This window comes from Mus caroli, unplaced genomic scaffold (genome assembly GCF_978045245.1).
Source record: "Mus caroli unplaced genomic scaffold, Mus_caroli_1 scaffold_11, whole genome shotgun sequence".
Taxonomy (NCBI): domain Eukaryota; kingdom Metazoa; phylum Chordata; class Mammalia; order Rodentia; family Muridae; genus Mus; species Mus caroli.
This window is the reverse complement of record NW_028227266.1, coordinates 108,699,348-108,720,238: the sequence shown is the minus strand read 5'-3', so window position 1 is coordinate 108,720,238 and position 20,891 is coordinate 108,699,348. Positions and strand designations below refer to the sequence as shown.

Here is a 20,891-nt window from a genome sequence, read left to right as displayed (position 1 = left end):
AGACCACACAGTCTAGTATAATAGACCAAATGACCTTCATGCTATCTGTATATCTAAAACAGGCCAAATCCTTCCTCATGTTCTTAAGCTAAAATACAGGTAGCCTATCTCTAAAATCCATGTTCGTGGAAGGAATGATATACACTTTGAGTTGAGTTTTTACGTAATTATGCTTCTTTGTGCTCCAGGAATTATATTACACCAGGAAAATTTATTTTTTTCAAATTGTACTGTGTTTAAATATGCTCACAAAAAAATTACCTGGCAAAGTTTGATCCAGTCTGACAAAGTCAAACTGAACCAAGTGTTCATTCTCACCTCTTCTCAGTTCATTTCCCTGCCTGACATCTGCAGAGACATCCCCTACCCTCATCCCAGGATTGCTGTACTAAGACCTGCCTAAAATATGAATATAACTACATATTTATAGACTGATTACGTTTTTAAAAGAAAGAGTTGTATCTGTAACCATGTCATGTTTCATACAGTAACAGAAATGCATTTCATTATTCTTAAGCATAACTTCTTTGAAAGGACACGTATAATACTGTTAAGATTGGTTTTGTCTAAAAAGAGAAAAAGTTAAATTGTTTAATGGAAGGAAAAATATCATGTCTATTCCTTTGTACCTTGTCAGTGTGTTAATTGTATTAAAAAGTAATAACTTTAGGGGAGCTAGAGTAATGACCATACTCATAAATGTAAAATAATAAAACTAAAAATATTTAACATTTTTCACGACTTTTTTGGGGGGTGGGGTGGGAGTGGGAAGGGTCTCATGTATCCCAGACTGGCCTTAAATTCCTGATCCTCCTACCTTCATCTCCCAAAATGCTGGAATTACAGATGTGAGCCCACCTCAGTATAAAACCTTTTAATTATTCAAAAGTATCTATTGCTCTTAGAGGTAGCAATTGTTAGAATTCAGAGATGCAGCAATGAATTTTACTTAGTCCTCATTACACTCACCTCAGGTCATGTCTCACATGTCCTTTGCAAGGACATTCCCTAGTACACACACACTGAGCTGGGGCTGACCTGGCAGGGTCCAGAGAGCTCTGCAGGTTCTGACTAAAAATAAACCTACTTTCTAGAATTCTTTGCAAACACTAAACATTTCTTTGGAAATCCTGACAAGGGTTTTACAAAATTTACCTGTTACCTTTTTTTTTTCCTTTTGATTTATTTATTTATTATATACACTGTAGTTGTCCTCAGATACTCCAGAAGAGGGCATCAGATTTTGTTACAGATGGTTGTGAGCCACCATGTGGCTGCTGGGATTTGAACTCGGGACCTTCGGAAGAGCAGTCGGTGCTTTTAACCACTGAGCATCTCACCAGCCCCTACCTGTTACCTTTTAATCACTGTCAAAACTAAAGAATATGGTAGGATTCTGGAATGCTTTCTACATGCTATTTATTCTATTAAATTTCCCGAATTGTTAACAGAGGAACTGAGAAGAAAAAAGCAGAAAGATGAAAATAGCATATGCATCCTTTCCTCACACCACAGGTGTTCCACTCCAGGTGCTCACTCATGCATAGTACCAGCTTCCCCAACAAGGGCAAGTCCACACCATGCAGAGCACAGCCCCACAATGAAGCCGCACTGCTTGGCCCAAAACAATCAGTATTTTTGCTTTGTTTAACTTTCTCAAGGTAGTAGCTGGATCATGCAAACTTGATAAGTTGGCTGCAAAAATCTTCAAATGCAAGGAAACAATTTCAAAGTTTGGTTCAAGGAAGGTATGACTAAATGTGTACGGGGAGGGGGAGAGCACACACATGATTAATCTCTAAATCTTAAGAGAAAGTCATCTTAAACTCAGTTCAACTTTGTAACCTATTAAAGTCCCAAAGGGCAAAATCAGGAGGAATTTTACCATCATAAGCAAAGTTCATGAACTGCTTAATGAACACAGGCCATGCCCAAATTCTAATCCATATACAACTACTGAAAATGGCTATAAGCAGCAAAGCTGATCAAACCAGTCTGGCCTACCTAGTACCTTGAGAGGTCACTTCGCTTCCCAACTACTAGAAACACCTACCAATGTCTGTACTACCAATGCTAGTCAGGGCATAAGAAGATGAAGACATACTGTTTTCACTTGATCTGCAATCAACTTGGATATTTATTCCCCCTGGCTCAAGCTATTAATATACTATAAATAAACAAACAAAAAATAAAGCTAAGTTTCATATACGCAGCCAGACTTTTCTTTTTCTGATACTTTCCACATAGGAGGTTCAATACAAGAATAAGATGGTTACAATATTCTCCCCTCACCCCCACAACTTCCAATACAACCTAAGATTCAGTGCTGCATTAAAAAGGCATGCAACCACATTGTCAGTCTCCTCAAGCTGAACACAGGGCATGCATGTCTTGGCTGGAAAAAAAAGACGTGAGTAGCAGTCGCAGGGTTTCATGCCAACAGACGAGCGAGCGATCAACACATGATTAGAGTCAGAATGGAGCCAAGGCACAAGCTGTTTGCTTTTTCAGTGCTGACTCAAAAGCCACACGAAAACACACTTCCCCATGACAGGGTCATACCACTGGACTTGAGCAGCTTGGATCTCTCTCTTTCCTGACTTGCAGACTTTGGCAGATCTGGAGTGAGTCCTCGAGATTTGGTGGGTCTCATGTAGCCTTTCATTGGCTCTGCCATTCTGCCTTTATCTTCCTTCTTCCTTTCACCCAGCACCTTCAGTTCTGACAGCCCTGTCACCTTCTGAGGAGCTCTGACCTCTGGGACTTGAGGGTCCTCGGAAGCAGTCACCACTACTTTACTTCCCCCCTCAACACTGTCACACAAAATATCACACTCAAGTTCTGTTGCTGATGTGGAAATGCGTTCCAATGTTGTGACTTCACATGACAGACTAGCTTCTTTTAATTTATCCTTTTCATTTTCTGGAGGCAAAAGAGTGATAGCTACCTTCTTATCCAAACTCTCTGGGCCCTTGGAATCTCTCTCTTTCTCATTTTGATCATCAGACAAACTGAATTTCTCTATTTTCTGTCTAAGAGGGTCAGGATTTCTAACTGGGGCAGAGTCTTTCTCATTTCTCTTCTCTTCCTTTATCAGAGACACTGGCAAATTACCACTATCTGCATGTGTGTCTAGGACTCTGACCTCTTCTGGAAGGCTCTGGCTTTCTGTGAACACAGCAGGAAGTAAGTGTCCTTTAGTGGGCTCTGTGGCATGCTGTGCTGAGTGCTCAGAGGACTGGTGCTGCTCTGACACAGGTTTCCCTACCACATGCCTTTCAGGGGTTATCCCTACTCCATTTTCCCTGTAATCAGCAAGCCCACCTTTATTCTTAAGAGAGTGATCTCCAAGACTGCTAAACTTCTCTTGGGCTTCTGTAGAAGTCCCAGTAACTCCTTTTGTACTAGTAGAGGACATAGCAGCAGGGGGAGCCTTGGGCCTTTCTTGACCTGGGACTCCATCTTTGCTACATGTATCTTGTGGGAATAATTTGAAGTTATTATTTTTTTGCTCACTTTTTCTGGAATTGTCTGGGAAGGAATTATTTTCCTTTCCTACTTGAGGAATAGGGCAGGGCATCATTTCACAGCCTGCTGATCCCACAGCCTCTAGAGAAATTGATTTACCCATCAGCCCCGAAGGTGCTCTCCCAGAGGTAAATGTAATATTTCTATTTTCATCCACATACCCCATTCCCTCAATTCTGCAGTCTCCCGTGGCTTTTGTGGGATTTGTTATATCTGTCTTAATCTCAGGAAAGCTGCTCTGAGCCTTTTTACATTTCCCATCATTGCTCCTTTTGTTAGGTTTCCTGGGCACTGCAGCCTGTCCCTTGGCTACACAGGTCTTGTTTTCCTCAGTTCCTACTGAGGGAACAAATCCTGCCCCCTGGATTGGGCCTGTGGAGCTCAAATCTGTCACCTTGGCAGCTGGTTCAGTAGTAACAGCAGAACTTTGGACTGAGTTTGTTTTATTCCCTGCAAGATCCCCAAGTTGAATAGAATTAGACTCATCCTTCTTACTCTTGAGGTCAGCACCTTCCTCTGTAGCTATACCTGATGTGTGTGAGAACAAAGGAGCGTGTATTTTGGGGGAACCCTGTCCTAGTTCACTGTTTTTATGGGCAACATTACCATCATCACTGTGCTTTTCTACACAAGGTGAGCTTGCGATTTCCTCCCTGCCCTCCGCTCTGCTAGGCTGTACAGGGTAATTATTTTTAAACTTTTTGTTCCTGCCTTCATTGCCTCTCTTTTTAGTCTTTTCAGAAACCCAGGGGGTTGACTCATGATCCATCCAAGGACACTTCCCTTCCTTGCTCTGTTTACTGGTGCCCATATTTTTAACCTCAGCTCTTCTTTCTGTCCTAGCATTCAAAGTCTGAGTCAAACTTGACCCACTTTCCAAAGGAATTAATGGCTGCAAGGTGCCTCCCACACCACCATCAACCACCTCTTCTGCCACCCTCAGCACTGCCTCAGTGAGATCAGTAAAGGCCCCTGGTTGCTTAGAAGACTCCAAGCATAGCCCTCTTCTAGGATCCTTAATACTCACTACTCCAGTTTCAGGGACTGGCTCACTTGGCGAAGGTACAGCTTTCCCCTCCTTGTCACTGGTCAGAAGGAATGGCACCTCAGCTTTGGCTCCCGACTTCCCTGAGCCTGCTCTGACTTTCCCAGGACCCCTTCCCTTCCTGCTTTTGCTATCGTCTGTCATTTTCTTAAACAGCTCATTCTCTGGCCCAGGAGCTTGAATTAATTCTTGGTCTTTAAGCTCTTTGGAAGCAAGCAGGCTGGTTCCTTGTCTTTGTTCCGGGGTTGTGTCTGGTCTCAGTTCTTTAATGGCCCCGACGGCATCAGGAACCTGCAGTGCAGCTGCTCTACTTCCACCACTCTCTGCCTTCAGACCGTCTTCTAATGGATGGTCTGCTGAGGAAGGGAGGGTCAGACTTGGCAGCACTTTCTCTGTTGTGGGTTTTGGAACTTTATTCATAATATCTTGGGCCAGTAAAGGGGAACAGCTGCCTTGCAGAGCTGTCACTTTGTGTGTAGTGCTGTCACCTGGGGTTCCTTTCACACTCGATGGACTCACTGCCCTGCCTGTACCCACTGAAGACTTCAGGTGTGATGTAGCTGGGGCTCTCTCTTCCTCTTGCTGCAGCAAGTTCTTATCTTGGTTCCCTGATAGCAGGCTTTTATCTCTGTGGTCATCTTCTACTCTCTGCTTGAGCTGAGCTTTTACCACGATTTCGGGAGGCTGTTCTGGACATGAAGTAACCCCAGGACACTCTGCACAGTCACGCTTCCAGACTTCTCTGGACACAAATCCACATTCTGTGTCCACAGTAGTAGGCTGGCTAGGGCCCACACCTGACTTCAGAGGCCCATGAGCAACATGGCGCTCTTCTGCATTATCGTCATCCCAAGGTCCCCCAGCTCGGGACTGAGGATATCTTTTTTGCTTTGGTTTCTTCTTCTTTTTCTTCATCATCATTGGCATGCTCTCTATATCCCTGGCTTCCCTGCCATGATCTCTCTGGGGTAGGAATTCAGCATGAATAACTTTTCTTTGGTTCCCATGCTCACCACCGGAAGATGAACCAGAGACCCAACCCAATTCAGAAAATGGGCAGGGGCCCAGCTTGGGATCAAGAATCTTCCATGGAGGAGAACCTTCCAGTAGCTCAGGAGGGACCCTGGCAGGTTTAGACCGGGCTGACCTGCGGTCATTGGGTCTGCAAACGTGTTTACCTTGTGAGGAAGGGAAACCTGCAATACATGAACTTGGCTAAAAATTCTAAACAGCAATTTCATTCTTATTGTTATAAAGAAAGTTTAGTGATTCATTTAAGTGACTCACACCATTCATTTATATAAACCTTTTCCTAAACACTTCTTATCCTTAGCTGGGTTTATGAACAATTATCATCACAGATGAAATATTATAAAAAGACATTTAAAATCTTCACTTTAAAATAACTCATTTTAACAGAGCAGTAAACATGTAAGAAACCCACTTTCTGCCTAAAGAAATGGAATATACTGGAAAAAAACCTAAAACAAACAAACAAACTGGACTATATAAACTATACTGTTAGTAATGACCACCACAGAAGCAGCAACTAAAAAATGCTCCCACCATCATCCCATCACTCCTGATGCTCACATCCCAGGACTCACCAGAGCAAGGCTCAGAAGGCTGGCTGCCAGATGTTTCCTTCTGCTCTAAGTTCTCTAATGGAGAAGCTGCATCTATTGGCAAGGTAGACTTTTGTTCTGCAGCTTTGACTGGTTCTAAAGATAAGGGTAAAATTCGTGTAAGTTTCAGAGAAATAATATTTCAGCTAATTTTTTATCTATCATAAATTAGAAATGAGAATACATTTTGAAGAATTCTTCTGAACTAATGTAGAGAAATCAGGAACGGCAATTGGAAGGCAGAGTAGATAGGGTTCCCTGTTTGTTTTTCCTTCCTTTTAAAAAAAAAAGCATTTATTTATTTATTTATTTATTTATTTATTTATTTATTTAATGTGAGTACACTGTTGCTGTCTTCAAACACACCAGAAGAAGGTATCTGTTTCTATTACAGATGGTTGTGAGCTACCATGTGGTTGCTGGGAATTGAACTCAGGACCTCTGGAAGAACAGTCAGTGCTCTTAAGCGCTAAGCCATCTCTCCAGCCCTTCCTCCTTTTTATAATTAATTTTTATTAATATTGTGTGGAGGAGCAAGTGTGCCATAGCCAACATGTGGAGGTCAGAGAATAGTATGTCTGTTGGTTCTCTCCATTCACCAGGTGGGTCCTGGGGTTGAACTTAAGTTGCCAGGCTTATTGGCTGATGGCTTTACATTGTGGTATCTTACTAGCACTACACTTTTATCTTTGTAGGTGAAACAAAAACCAAAACCCAAAGGTTTCTGAAAGCAGGTAGGAACGATTAAATGGAAAGATTTCATTAGTGAGTAAAGGGAGGAGGATGGCTGGGAAGCAGTACACTTGAGTACAGGGCAGGGACTTGCTGCAAAGTGAGGAGAGGTCGGCTTTACTGAGAAGCCATGTTAACCATAAAAAAGGAATAAGGCAGTGCATACAGACACAAGTCGGTATGTAGATGGGTAATGATGGGTTGTGGGTCTTACTGGTTCACTCTCTGCAAGAGAAGCAAGAATGAACAAAAAAATGGGACGAGCCACCAGAGAGGTAGGAGAAGGTCAGCATGCTGACTAGGCGAAACATAAGTGGACTTGAAAAGCAGTGAGGCTATATTTTATCAGGAATGACGGCTGTCCTTTAGTCTACACCCCAGTAGAGAGAATACTAAGAGAAAGCAGAAGCCTGTACCTGGTGAAGCCATGCAAGGAGGTACTGCTGACTGTCCCTTGTGCTGTATAGATTCTAACTGGGAGTCTTCACTTAGTTCTTCTTCAGTCTGTACAGTTCCTTTGTCTTTCATTTGAACTGTTGCTACTTTTGTTTCCAAGGGCAGTGCAAGATCCGAGGCTGGAGCCATGCTGTTGTCCACAATCAGCTCTGTTCCTGAGTGCAGATCGGCATTCTTAGTCAGGGGAGCCTGTGTTTCTGCAGACGGAGACATGTCCTTGACTGAGGTTACCTCTTCTGAAAGTGGAGTCACATTGTTAAATTCAGTCACCTTTGTTTCTGGAAGTATAACCGCGTCCTTGCCCAGAGCCACTTCTGATTCTGGGAGTGGAGACATGTCTTTGGCCATACCCAAATTTGTTTCTGTGGGTGGAGCTGTCTCTTCGCCTAGGGTCATTTCTGTTTCCAGAGATGGAGTCATGTCCGTCACTAGGGGTCCCTCTGCTTCTAAGGGGAGTGTCACATCCTTTGTCAATGTCGTTATGGGATCTGAGGGCAGTACCACCTCTGTTGCCAGGACCACCTCTGTTTCTGAGACCACCGTCTCCTGAGTCAAAGGTATTTCTGCAGAGGACTCATCATTCTTTGCCAGAGCCACTTCTATTTCTGAGAGTGAAACCATGTCCTTGGCTGGGGCTAGTTCTGTTTCTTTGGTAAGTAACACATCCTCGGGTGGTGCCAAGTCCATTTGTATTGGAAGTGTTGTCTCTGTTTCTTTGAGGGATGTCATATCATTGCCTGGGACAATTTCTTCTTCCATAGGTGGTGCTACATCCTTGGTTGAAGATACGTCTGGTTCTGTAGGCAATATGATATTGTTAGCGTGGGCTGCCTCTGTTCCTCTGAGTAGTTCCATGTCCTGGGCCAGGAGCATATCCGATTCAGTGACATTTGCCAATATCACATCTGGCTTGGTGATGTCTTCTATGTCTTTAGGCAGTGTTACCTCTGTGTCTGTGGATGGAGAGTGCACCACATCAGTGGTCTGCTCTGTCATCATTTCCAATGCTTTAGTTGGCAGCTGCTCTTTCACTGATTCCACTTCTGCTGCCTTGGAGAGCTCTAAAAAAAAGTAAGTTTAAAATAATTTAGGACCTAGGAGGGTTTGAGAAATGATGGCTCAGAGACGTTTTCCCAGCACCTACATGGCAGCTCACAATTGTCTGTAACTCCAGTTCTACGGGACCCAACACCCTCACATAGCCATAAATCAGTGCAAATAAAAAAATTTTGTTTTGTAAAGAAAAAAAATCATTAAAAAAAGTTTAGGATCTAGTATTATTCAACCATAACCCTGCATTTAAAATTTCTTTTTGGCCGGGCGTGGTGGCGCACGCCTTTAATCCCAGCACTCGGGAGGCAGAGGCAGGCGGATTTCTGAGTTCGAGGCCAGCCTGGTCTACAAAGTGAGTTCCAGGACAGCCAGGGCTATACAGAGAAACCCTGTCTCAAAAAACCAAAAAAATTTCTTTTTGAACCAGGTGTCACAGCACAATCCTTTAATCCCAGCAATCAGGAACAGAGGCAGGCAGATCTCTGTGAGTTCCAGGCCAGGCTGATCTGCAGTGTGATTTCCAGGACAGCCAGGGTTACACTGAGAAAGTCCTGTCTCAAAAAAACAAAACAAACAAACAATACAATACAAAACAAACAAAAAACCTTTCTGGAGCCAGGATGATGGCTTAGCAAGAAAAAGCACACTGCTGCCAAGCCTGGCAGCTTAAGTTCAGTCCCAAGGAAATACATGGTCAAGAGAAATGACACCCAGAAGTCATCTTCTGACCTTCACATGTACACATAAAAAATAAAATGACAAAAAGATATATTAAAAAAAGAAACATTTAGGCTGGAGAGATGGCTCAGCGGGTAAGAGCACTGATTGCTCTTCCAGAGGTCCTGAGTTCAAATCCCAGCAACCATATGGTGGCTCACAACCATCTGTAGTGAGATCTGATGCCCTCTCTTGGTGTGTCTGAAGACAGCTACAGTGTACTTATATATAATAGATAAATAAATTAAAAAAAAACAAACAAACATCTGGGCTGGAGAGATGATTCAGCAATTAAGAGCAATGACCACCCTTCCTGCACCCACATGGTGGCTCACAAGCATCTGTAACTCCAGTTTCAGGGGATTTGATGCCATTTTCTAGCCTCTGTGGGCAACACACATATAAACAGACAAAATAGTCAAACCGGGAAACTGTAAAAGTCAGAAAAATTAAATAAATGAAAATCACTTTCTAATATTTGGTTTTTAATGAATATCAAGGTTTAGTTGTTCTGGTTTGTTGGTTTTTAAACAGGGTTTCTTTGTGTAGCTTTGGCTGGCTCAAAACTACATCTATAAATTAGGCTGGCCTCAAACTCACATAGATCTATCTGCTTCTACTTCCCCAGTGCTGGGAATAAAGGCCAGGGCTACCACTGCCCAGCATGAATACAAACTTATACTGATTAAGAAGCTGCAGAGTTAATGTCTACCTTTGACAAAAACAACATTGTAAAAAATGAAGTGATGCTAGAAAGACAAGTCATTCCTCCCTGGCCTTCTGGCTGAGATCAAGTGCACTAAGAACACCAGATGTGGAGTAGACATGGTCAGGAAAAATATACATTTATATAAAAGAACACAGGTAGAGGGGCTGGAGAGGTGGCTCAGTGGTTAAGAGCACTCACTACTCTTCCAGAGGTCCTGAGTTCAAATCCCAGCAACCACATGGTGGCTCACAACCATATGTAATGGGATCTGATGCCCTCTTCTGGGATGTCTGAAGACAGCTGCAGTGCACTTAGATATAATAAATAAATCTTATTTAAAAAAAAAAAACAAAACACAGGTACATAATCAAGCTAGAAAGGGAACTAGCAACTAGATGCCATGAAAGGGCACGCTGTCTCAGGCCTCGAAGTCTGGCATTCAGTAGGGTTAGGCAGGAAGAGCACCATAGGCCAGCATCAGTTACTTTATGAGACAAAACACTCCAGTGTTTAAAAATCTGCATTAAGCCCGTCTTTCATCACAGCACTCAAGAGACAGAAGTAGACAAGTTTGAAGCCAGGCTAGTCCACATAGTAAGTTCCATTCCAGGTAAGATTCTGTTTCTCTAAGAAAAGTAAAAAGACTTTATCTATATCTGCTATAAGCTGCTGAGAACACTGATAACTGATGCCATAAACAATAACTAATGAAATAATTTTCAATAACTTACCTGTTGCTGGCTGTAGGGTTTCTATAGTAACCTCTGGGGAGACACAGGACTCTGAGTGTGGAGAGTTTGGGGCTCCCACAGACCACTCCTGAGATACAACAGCCGTGGAAGCAAATGAGTCACAGGGAAGCATACCTAATATTGAAACACAGTTTTTAAATGTGGTCATCAACAGTCAGGGGAAAAGACATTTGACCGTTTAAATCAGACATGTGTTGTCAAGAAGACACAAACCCAAAGACCAATAAAAATAGACATTTGCCAGGTGGTGGTAGCTCCATCTTTAATCCCAGTACTTGGTAAGAAAGGAAGGCAGATCTCTGTGAGCTGGAGGCCAGCACAGAGCTACAGAGCTACAGAGCTAGTTGTATGAGAGCCAGAGCTGTTACACACAGAGTGAAACCACGTCTTGAAACAAACAAAAAACAGCCTGGAGAGATGGCTCAGAGGTTAAGAGCGCTGACTGCTATTCCGAAGATCCCGACTTCAAATCCCAGCAACCATATGGTGGCTCACAACCATCTGTAATTAGGTCGGATGCCCTCTTCTGGGGTGTCATTTTCTGCTTAGGGTTAATTGTTGGCTTTTTAGAGATTTACTTATTTAGTATATGTGATGGTTTGTATATTCTTGGGCCAGGGAGTGGCACCATTTGGAGGTGTGGCCTTGTTTGAATAGGTGTGGCCTGGTTGGAGTAGGTGTGTCACTGTGGGTGTGGGCTTAAGACCCTCACCCTAGTTGCCTGGAAGTCAGTCTTCCACTAGCAGCCTTTGGATGAAGATGTAGAACTCTCAGCTCTGCCTGCACCATGCCTGCCTGGATACTGCCATGCTCCCACCTTGATGATAATGGACTGAACCTCTGAACCTGTAAGCCAGCCCCAATTAAATGTTTTTTTATAAGACTTGCCTTGGTCATGGTGTCTGTTCACAGCAGTAAAACCCTAACTAAGACAGTATATTTTTAATATATAGTGCCACAATAAAGCCTTGGCTGTTCTGGAATTCTCTACATAGATAAGGCTAGCCTAAAATTCAGTGATCGCCTGCTTCTCCCTTATGCCATGATTAAACGTAGGGCCCAGCATATTATCATCATTTAATTTATAAGCACACACATGGTGCATGGGTATGTGTATTTATTTATATGCAGGTACATGCAGAGCCAGAAAGAAAGCATTAGACCCCTTGGAGCTGTAGTTACTTGTGGTTATGAGCCTCCCCATATTGGTCCCCAACTCTGGTCTTTGCAAAAACAGATAATACCTCTATAGCCCAGGTTTGAAATAAATTGTTACCATGAAAAATAGTAACATATCCCAGTAACACCAGGAACCAATGTTTATCGCTTATATTTTACTGGAAATTTTAGAATACTGAAGAGGGAACATTACCAACATCAACATCAATGGAACTCAGTGGATAGCACATTATTGTGAGCCTTCATTTACCTATGAAATGAGATTAGAATCTGCCTTTCTAAAAATGCCTAATAAATTATTAGCAAGGTGACAAATTAAAGAATTATGTTCTTCTATGTCAGACACAATATGAGATTTAATATCACAAGGCCCAAACCATTACCAATTATTAAGTGTCTTTCCTTTTTTTTTTTTTAAGATTTATTTAATGTATGTGAGTACACTGCCACTCTCTTCAGACACACCAGAAAAAAACATTAGAGCTCATTACAAATGGTTGTGAGCCACCATGTGGTTGCTGGGAATGGAACTCTGGACCTCTGGAAAAGCAGTCAGTGCTCTTAACCACTGAGCCATCTCTCCAGTACCCTTCTTTTATGATTATGATTATTATTAAGGAGATAGAATCTCATGCTATGTTGTCTAGGTTATCCTGGTGATTCTCCTGTTGCTATCCCTCCTCAGCACATGATCCTACAGGCATAGCACACAGCACCACATCCAGAAAAGATTCCTGCAATTTAGCTAGAGAGGCCAAATATGGGCATCTCAAATAACAAACAGTAGAGTAAGGACTAACTGCTATAGGGGTGTAAGAACTTTGAAGATTAGATTATCACAGAAGTTCTCAGAAAGAAAGCAGAAAGAGGAAAAGATGGCTGCCAATATTAAGATTTAAGAGCCCTCTTAGCAAAAAAAGCAAAGAGACACCAAAATGACAAGAACTGCTATAATGGCAATCTTATTCAAGTAGATCTGGTTTATCCTAGGGGGCAAACAGGACTATACAAACCATGGGGAAATGACTTGAAAGTCAAATCAATTTAAAACTGCATAAAGAATGTCTTTTTATGATCTTCATGAAGATGAGGACATATAAATATTTAAGGATTCAAGTTAATCATTAACAGCAGGATATTAAAATGGGCTACAAAAGACAATAGAAAGGCTGATTAGGAGACTAATTGAGTCATCTAGATGTGAAGAGACTTAAATTAGAAGAAACCAAAGAGGATATAAAAGAATACAAGGCAGATTCTACAAATAAGCTGGTGGCACACACCTGTAATCCAAGCTACTCCTGAGGCTGATTGCAGGATCATGAGTGTGAGCCCACCCCAGACAAAATAGCAAGATTCTGTCTAAAAAAGAAATGGAGAAGCCCGGCGTGGTGGCGCACACCTTTAATCCCAGCACTTGGGAGGCAGAGGCAGGCGGATTTCTGAGTTTGAGGCCAGCCTGGTCTATAAAGTGAGTTCCAGGACAGCCAGGGCTACACAGAGAAACCCTGTCTCAAAAACAAACAGACAAACAAACAAGTGGAGTAACACTTTAAAGGAGAGGAAGAGAAAAGAGAGAGGTCAGATAATATTCAGAGCAACCAAAACATAAAGATGCCAGCAAGACAAGATGAGGGTACTACGGATAAGTGATAACTGTTGTTTACAATGGACCTAACACTATGCTACGTATTTAACCTAATTTTATCATCACCACATCTCTAGAGTAGGAACTAATGCCGGCTCCACTGTATAGATTTAAAAGATCATTAGGGAGAGTTGAGCTGGCTCAGCTGGACTGCTTGCCCAGGATGCAAGAGCAACCTGGCTGTGATTCTGGTGATTCACAAACAGATCCCTGTGGCATCCATAATATATTATCTCTGTACTTGGTAAGTAGAGGCAGGAAGAGTAAAAGAAGTAATTCTTTGCTAGATAACAAGTATTAGGCCAGCCTAGGATATATGAGATCCCATCTCAAATAATAAGAAATGAATAATAAAAAACTGAATTTCTTCTAGACCACGAAAAGTAAAGTGTGGGCAAAATCTGACCATACTTTATAGGATTCAATGACTTATAAAAACCTCAAATGTAATTTCTCTAATTTGCTATTGGAGACCTTAGAAATCCGTACTCTTTCTGTTTTTCAATTTCAAGGTATTGTGTAATATATTGATTTAAAGCTATCTCTTAGGTCCATAAATACCTGCCATATGTGTGTATATGTATATATTAAGTATATATTATATTAATTATACATACACACACACACAATATACATGCATATATGTGGATGTATGTGCACATATAATATTCATGTTTCATGATTTCACATTAGTTCAGATGTATGGTCCCAGAAAATAGGAGGGAGAGAAAAAGAGAATTAGGAATTCAAGACCATCCTTGTTTACATAGTTAAAGCCAGCCAAAGTAGATTTCTTATGTATAATTTACCTATAAAATTTGTATTTTTCTCTTTATCATTTCTCATTTATTGTATGGATCTCTATATAGTAAATAAATGATAGATGTGTCATAATATATCTAGTTGAAGTCATACCATAACTGTCTTCTGACGGATTGTTTTGCTCTGTAAATGCAGAAGCCTTTGTGGGTCCACTGGAGACAAAGAGCAGATCTGCCAAAGCATCATCATGGTGCACGTTAAAGGGCTCTAGGATGGAAAAACAACCAAAGACACAGTGAATACAGTGAGGAAGGCAATCATCTCGTTTCCTATGAACGTGGATTTGTTACATTTGTATCGTCAATAGTAAATTACATAACATGATAAAGCAACAATAAATATTCACTAATTCACTTGGTATAATAAAATGTAATCCATAGTTCCTCTAAAATTTGACTATTTAAGAAAGGAAGCAAGCATAAAACTTCACAATACTCCACTTTAAGATTCTAAAAAGTACAGAGGAAACTATAAAATTCCAATATGCTAATAGACATACTTTTAAGATATTAAAACAAATAGAAAATGGGGACTATGTGATGGCCATAAAAACATAAACACCTAAGTTAGATTCTCCAGAACCCACAAGGAAGTCTGGTATGGTGGTAGATGCTGGTAATTTCATTCTGGAGACAAAGATACACATAGCACACAAAAATTAAAATTAAACAATAAAATTATGTTGGACATGAAGATTTATGAGCTATACAATGAAATTCTATCTCAAAAAAAAAAAAAAAAGAAAAGCCAAATCAAACAAACTCAACTAAACGTTATCTGTAGAAGAGACTAAAAAAAAAAAATGTTTTTTTCATGTGACCCTCTATAAAGAAGGCAGCATTTCAAATGCTCACTGAGATCAGTATGGTGTTGAATGCTTTAATTCCAGAGTTCTCCAGAGTTCCAGGCCAGGCCAGCCAGAGCTACACTACACAGTAAGATGCTGTCTATCTTTAAAAAAATAAAATAAGCCAGGCTCGGTGGCGCAGGCCTTTAATCCCAGCACTCGGGAGGCAGAGGCAGGTGGATTTCTCAGTTCAAGGCCAGCCTGGTCTACAGAGTGAGTTCCAGGACAGCCAGGGCTATACAGAGAAACCCTGTCTCGAAAAACCAAAAAAATTAATTAATTAATTAATTAAAATAAAATAAAAACTTGGGACTAGAAGACAGCTTTGAGAGTCAGTTCTCTGGCACACAATAAGTCCCGTTATTACTGCAGTCATTTCTTTGGAAAGACTTGGGTGCAAAGCGACTACTACTTACTGAACCTATAGTTCAAATGTACATGGATATGATACAAATACTAGTAATTGGTTTTCAAAATTAAAAAAAAAAAAAAAACCTAATGTAAGTGCTTCTAAAGGAGAATTAAATAGAGCTGGGTGTGGCTGGCTCACCCCTGTAATTCCAGCTTTTTGAAAGGCTGAGGTGGGAGATCTGCCAGTCAGTGTGGATTACTGTGTGAGATGCTGTCTTAAAGAAAAAAAAGTAAGAATAAATAAAGATAATGGTCCAAGTAAATGCGTTATGAAAATGATGAAACTTTGGCCATGCCTTGCTAAGCTATTTTGTAGCTAAAATTCTTTCTCTTGGTGGAAGTTACAGCCTTGTCACCTATCATCTCACAGGTCACATACAGCCTGCACTTACCAGCCTGGTTAGTATCTAACACTTGCTGAGGCTGGAAACAAAAGCTTGTATCTTCTGGCCAGTTCTGGCTGTTCTGATAATCCGGATAGTCCACTGTCTCTCCGAGGAAGTCAGTTGGTGACCCTTAAGAGTCAAACAAAATAAATAATAAGATATCACCGGTTTTCCATTGTACCCGTATTTACAAAATACTACAGATAGAACAAGAGAACACAGTCACATCTAATAAACACTTTTCAGGGGAAAATTTTTTTGTTTTCTGTATTTTTCAGACAGGGTTCTCCCTAGGTAATCCTGACTGTCCTCAAACTAGAGATTCCACTACTTCTATCTCCTGGAATGTTGAGATTAGCAGCGTGGGTCAAGCCCAGTAAGGGGCAGGGATGGGGCTGGGGACCTGGGGGGCTAAAGCTAGAAGGAAATGGAAAGGTACTCATGGTCAAGAATGATTCAGCATGCCTGCCGGACGGTGGTGGCGCACACCTTTAATCCCAGCACTTGGGAGGCAGAGGCAGGGGGATTTCTGAGTTCGAGGCCAGCCTGGTCTACAGAGTGAGTTCCAAGACAGCCAGAGCTACTACTCAGAGAAACCCTGTCTTGAAAAACAAAAACAAAACAAAACAAAACAAAAAAAGATTCAGTATTAAGGTAATTCTTGGGCAAGCAAGATAGTTGAACAGGTAATACCTGCTAACAACAAGCCTGATGACCTAAATTCCATTCCTGGGACTCACATGATGAACTTCTGCGGGCTGTCAACTGACCACCACAAGTTTATTTACCACATTATGTACTTGCTCAGACAGACAGACAGACAGACACACACACACACACACAATTTAAACAAACTCAGAAATCTGTTAATAGATACAAGGCAATTTTTGCATTCTGGACAAATGCAAGTTTATATTCAAAGCAAATTAAATTTAAAATCACTTAAGTTTTAAAGGTTGTATATTCTATAATCTATACAGAAGGCTTTTTAACAAGTATAACCACAACAATTTTGAAAAAAAAAGTTAAAGGGCTTATAGTGCCTAATTTCCAAAGTTTTTATAAGTTTATTAATAACTCCCTTTGGTACTGAGCAGACATTTAAAGGCTCTAATCCTTCTCCTGACAAAAGATAAGCACCAAGTATTGATAATCAGAGAAGAAATAGAAGAAAAAATTGAAACAAAACATCCCGGTCAAAAACTCTGACCCATAATTGTTCCTTAATAATTGAACTGAAAAAATAGAGAGAAGTCTGAGAAAAAGGAGGTCCAGCAACAGGCCCAAAGTGGAATGCAGCTCAAGGGGAGGCCCCAAGGCCTGACACTATTACTGAGGCTATGGAGTGCTCACAAAACTGGTCCTATCATGACTGCACTCTGAAAGGACCAACAAGCAGCTCAAAGTCAGATGCTGTCCATTCGTTACACCCAACTATGGACAGAAGCTGCTGACCCCTGTGGTTGAATTAGGGAAAAGCTGGAAGAAGCTGAGGAGGAGGGCAACCCCATAGGAAGACTAACAATCTCAACTAACCCGGACCCCGCGATCTCTCAGACACTGGATCACCAAAAGGCAGCATACACCAGCTGATATGAGGCCCCTGACACATACACAGCAGAGTGCCTGATCTGGACTCAGTCAGAGAAGATGCACCTAACCCTTAAGAGAGGTCTGATGGGGTTGGGAGTGGGGTGTAGGGATGTCCTCATGGAGACAGTGGGTAGTACAAAGGGGAGGTATGGGATGTGGAACAGTCAGAGGGTGGACCCAGAGGAGGATAAAATCTATGTGTAAAAAAAGAAAAGACTTAGGGGCTGGCAAGATGGCTTAATGGGTAAGAGCACTGACTGCTCTTCAGAAGGTCCTGAGTTCAAATTCCAGCAACCACCCATAATGAGATCTGATGCCCTCTTCTGGTATGTCTGAAGACAGCAACAGTGTACGTATTTATAATAATAAATAAATCTTTTAAAAAGAAAAAAAAGGTCAACTGGCAGAGCTGGAGAGATGGCTCAGGGGTTAAGAACACTGACTGTTCTTCCACAGGTCCTGAGTTCAACTCCCAGCAACCACATGGTGGCTCACAACTATCTGTAATGGGGTCTGATGCACTGAGACTGTCTTCTGACCTCCACAGGTATGGCTGCATGCATGTGTACACACACAACCGCACACACATGCACACAGAACTTAAAAGATCATAAATCTGACTTAAAAAAAAACTTATGTGCAGAAAAGGTTAAAATGAACTATAATTCACTTTTAACTCAATTTAATGATGGATAGTTCAAAGTTGGAGAGATGGCTTGGCAGTTAAGAGCACTTCTGCTCTTCCAGAGGTCCCGAGTTCAATTCCCAGCAACGTATGGTGGCTCACAACCATCTATACCGGGATCTGATGCCCTCTTCTAGCATGTAGGTGTACATGCAGAAAGAGCACTCATATATAAAATAAATCCATCTTTAAAAAGAAAATAATGGACATTTGAATAAAATGTATATAAGAGATATTATTTCAGGAGAAAATGCAGCTCATTATTATTTGCCCTTAGGGATATATAACTTAAAATGGGAATAAGGAGCCCCAATATTAACTATTAAAAAGTCGATTATCAGCTAGGGTATAACTAAATGGTTATAACAGCACTTGTCTAGTAGGCACAAGGCCCTGAGTTTAATCCCAAGAATTGGGGGGGAAGAAGGGGATTGAAGGCTGGAGAGATGGCTCAGTGGTTAAGAACAAGAGGATACAAATTTGGTTCCCATGCTAGGTGACTCATGACCACCTATATTTCCAGCTTTGGAATATCTAATACTTAGGGCCTCTGTAGGCATCTGCACTCACATACAAACACTAACAATCAGGAGGCAGAGGTAGGCAGATCTGTGTGAACTCAAGAAAACCCTGGTCATATTTCAGGCCAGCCAGGGCCAGATAGTAAAACCTTGTAAAAATGTAAGCCTATGATCACTAAGGATGACAATACTAGAAGATTTTAATCATTTTGTAAACTTGGAAACTTCCTGTTAGGAAGTTGGGGGCTGGAGAGATGGGTCAGTAGTTAGAGTACTGACTGGCTCTTGTCCTTGTCTTCCTGCTCCTCACCCCCCAGTGACATGCTCATGGTCACCTTCTACTCCTCTTCTCTTCTCCCTTCCCCACCTCTGTCTCTCGTTCTGCCTTTCTCTGCCTCTACTACCCTCATCTTCCCTCTTCATGCCCCAAATAAACTCTATTTTATACCAACAAAAAAAAAAAAAAAAAGTGCTGATTGCTCTTCCAGAGGTCCTGAGTTCAATCCCCAGCAACCATATGGTGGCTCACAACCATCTGTAATGGGATCTGATGCCCTCTTCTGGGGTGTCTGAAGGGAGCAATGGTATATATATGTGTGTGTGTATATATATATATATATATATATATTAAAAAATACATAAATAACTCTTTTAAAGAAAAGATAGTAAAATGGGCCAGGTGGTGGTGGCACATGCCTTTGATGCCTTTGATCACAACACTTTGGGGGGCAGAGGCAGGTAGATCTCTGAGAGGTCAGACTGGTCTACAGAGTAAGTTCCAGAACAGCCAGCAAGGTTCCAGAGAAATCCTGAATTGAAAGGAAAAACAAAAACAAAAAAATCAAACAAACAAAAAACAAAACAAATGAAGAATGTAAATGGTACAGGTAAATTTGGGAACCCTTGAAAGTTTCCTTTTGTTGAGTTCAACACTGATTTGTGCATGTTTGAGGATGAGGGAGAATGTGAGTGTATTCGTGGTGGTCAGAGGACAGCTTACAGGAGTCTCTTGCATCATGTGGGTCCTGGGTACTGAAATCAATCCATCATCAAGCTTGGCAGCCAGAGGCTTTACCTCTTGTTGAGTGATCTTGCCAGAGTTCTTTTCATTGTTTAAATAATATCTTTATTGAGGTATAATTCAAGACAGTCAAATTCATCCTTTTCACATCAGGATTCAGGGAGATTGATATGTTTACAGAAATGTGCCGAGTCTTTGAAACATTTTCTTCATTCCAAAGAAAAATTCTATAATATTTTGCCCAAGTCTTACCCAATCCCCTGACATCAACTTTGTTTCTATGGACTTACATCAGATACTCGATATAAGAAACTGACCTCTTTCGTTTACAGTAACAGTTTCAAGGTTCTGTTGTATCATAACTCAGGACTACCTCACACTTTCATCTATTGCTTAGCTGAGGTTTGGTTGTTTTCACTACTATAAATAATCCATGAACACATAAGACCTCTATTCTCAAGAAAGAGTCCAGAAGTAGAATGGAAGGCTCACATAACAATTTCATGTGGAAGCTTTTGAGGAGCTGTGAAACCTTTCTAAGATAGCAAAACAAGGCTGTGTGGTTGCAACAATATTATGTAATTGGCTTTCTCTTCCCCATGTATTCATCAGTGCCTATCTTATTTTAGCTATCCTAGATCTGGCCTTGGTACAAAGTATTATATTCTTCTGTTGGAGTTTTTTCCTTTAAAGATGATTTTTCTGGGTACTGGAGAGATGGCACAATGACTAAGTGTGCACACTGTTCTTGCAACAGATTTGATATCAATTCCCAGCACCCACATGGTGTGACTACAACCACCTGTAACTACAGTTCCAGAGGAATCAAAAACCTCTGGCCTCCAGAACACACCGAGGCACATGAACACCTGTACACAAAACTGAAACAAAATTAAATTTTTTTCTTTTTTTCCTCTCCTCTTAAACCACTTTTCCTTTGTTGTTTAGATCTGCACTTCCTTATAAACAAACATGTTGAGTATCTTTAGTACAGAAACAATGTGTTTCATTGTGGCATTTTTGTACATTCACAACATTCATGGCTATGGTGAATCCCCAAAAATCCCCAAATATCATATACACAGGTCTCTAGGTATCTCTATTATATGCTAACTGATCTATAGGCTTTTTCGAGACAGGGTTTCTCTGTGTAGCCCTGGC

General features: G+C 41.2%; 1 protein-coding gene across 20 annotated transcripts in view; it reads right to left on the bottom strand.

Annotated features, from left to right (window-relative positions):
• The window catches only part of Map4 (microtubule associated protein 4), a 153,431-nt gene that overhangs the window by 40,628 nt on the left and 91,912 nt on the right, over positions 1-20,891 (bottom strand). For 15 of the 20 annotated variants that reach the window (XM_085828048.1, XM_029481534.2, XM_085828053.1 and 12 more), the window contains exons 4-9: positions 15,917-16,039; positions 14,360-14,473; positions 10,597-10,731; positions 7,347-8,447; positions 6,181-6,294; positions 2,563-5,769 (exon numbers count right to left, since the gene is read on the bottom strand). In XM_085828048.1, the coding sequence (XP_085684174.1) occupies positions 2,563-5,769; positions 6,181-6,294; positions 7,347-8,447; positions 10,597-10,731; positions 14,360-14,473; positions 15,917-16,039 (4,794 nt within the window). The remainder of the gene's footprint in view (positions 1-2,562; positions 5,770-6,180; positions 6,295-7,346; positions 8,448-10,596; positions 10,732-14,359; positions 14,474-15,916; positions 16,040-20,891) is intronic. The other 5 variants (XM_085828058.1, XM_085828059.1, XM_085828055.1 and 2 more) reach the window with 1 other exon arrangement.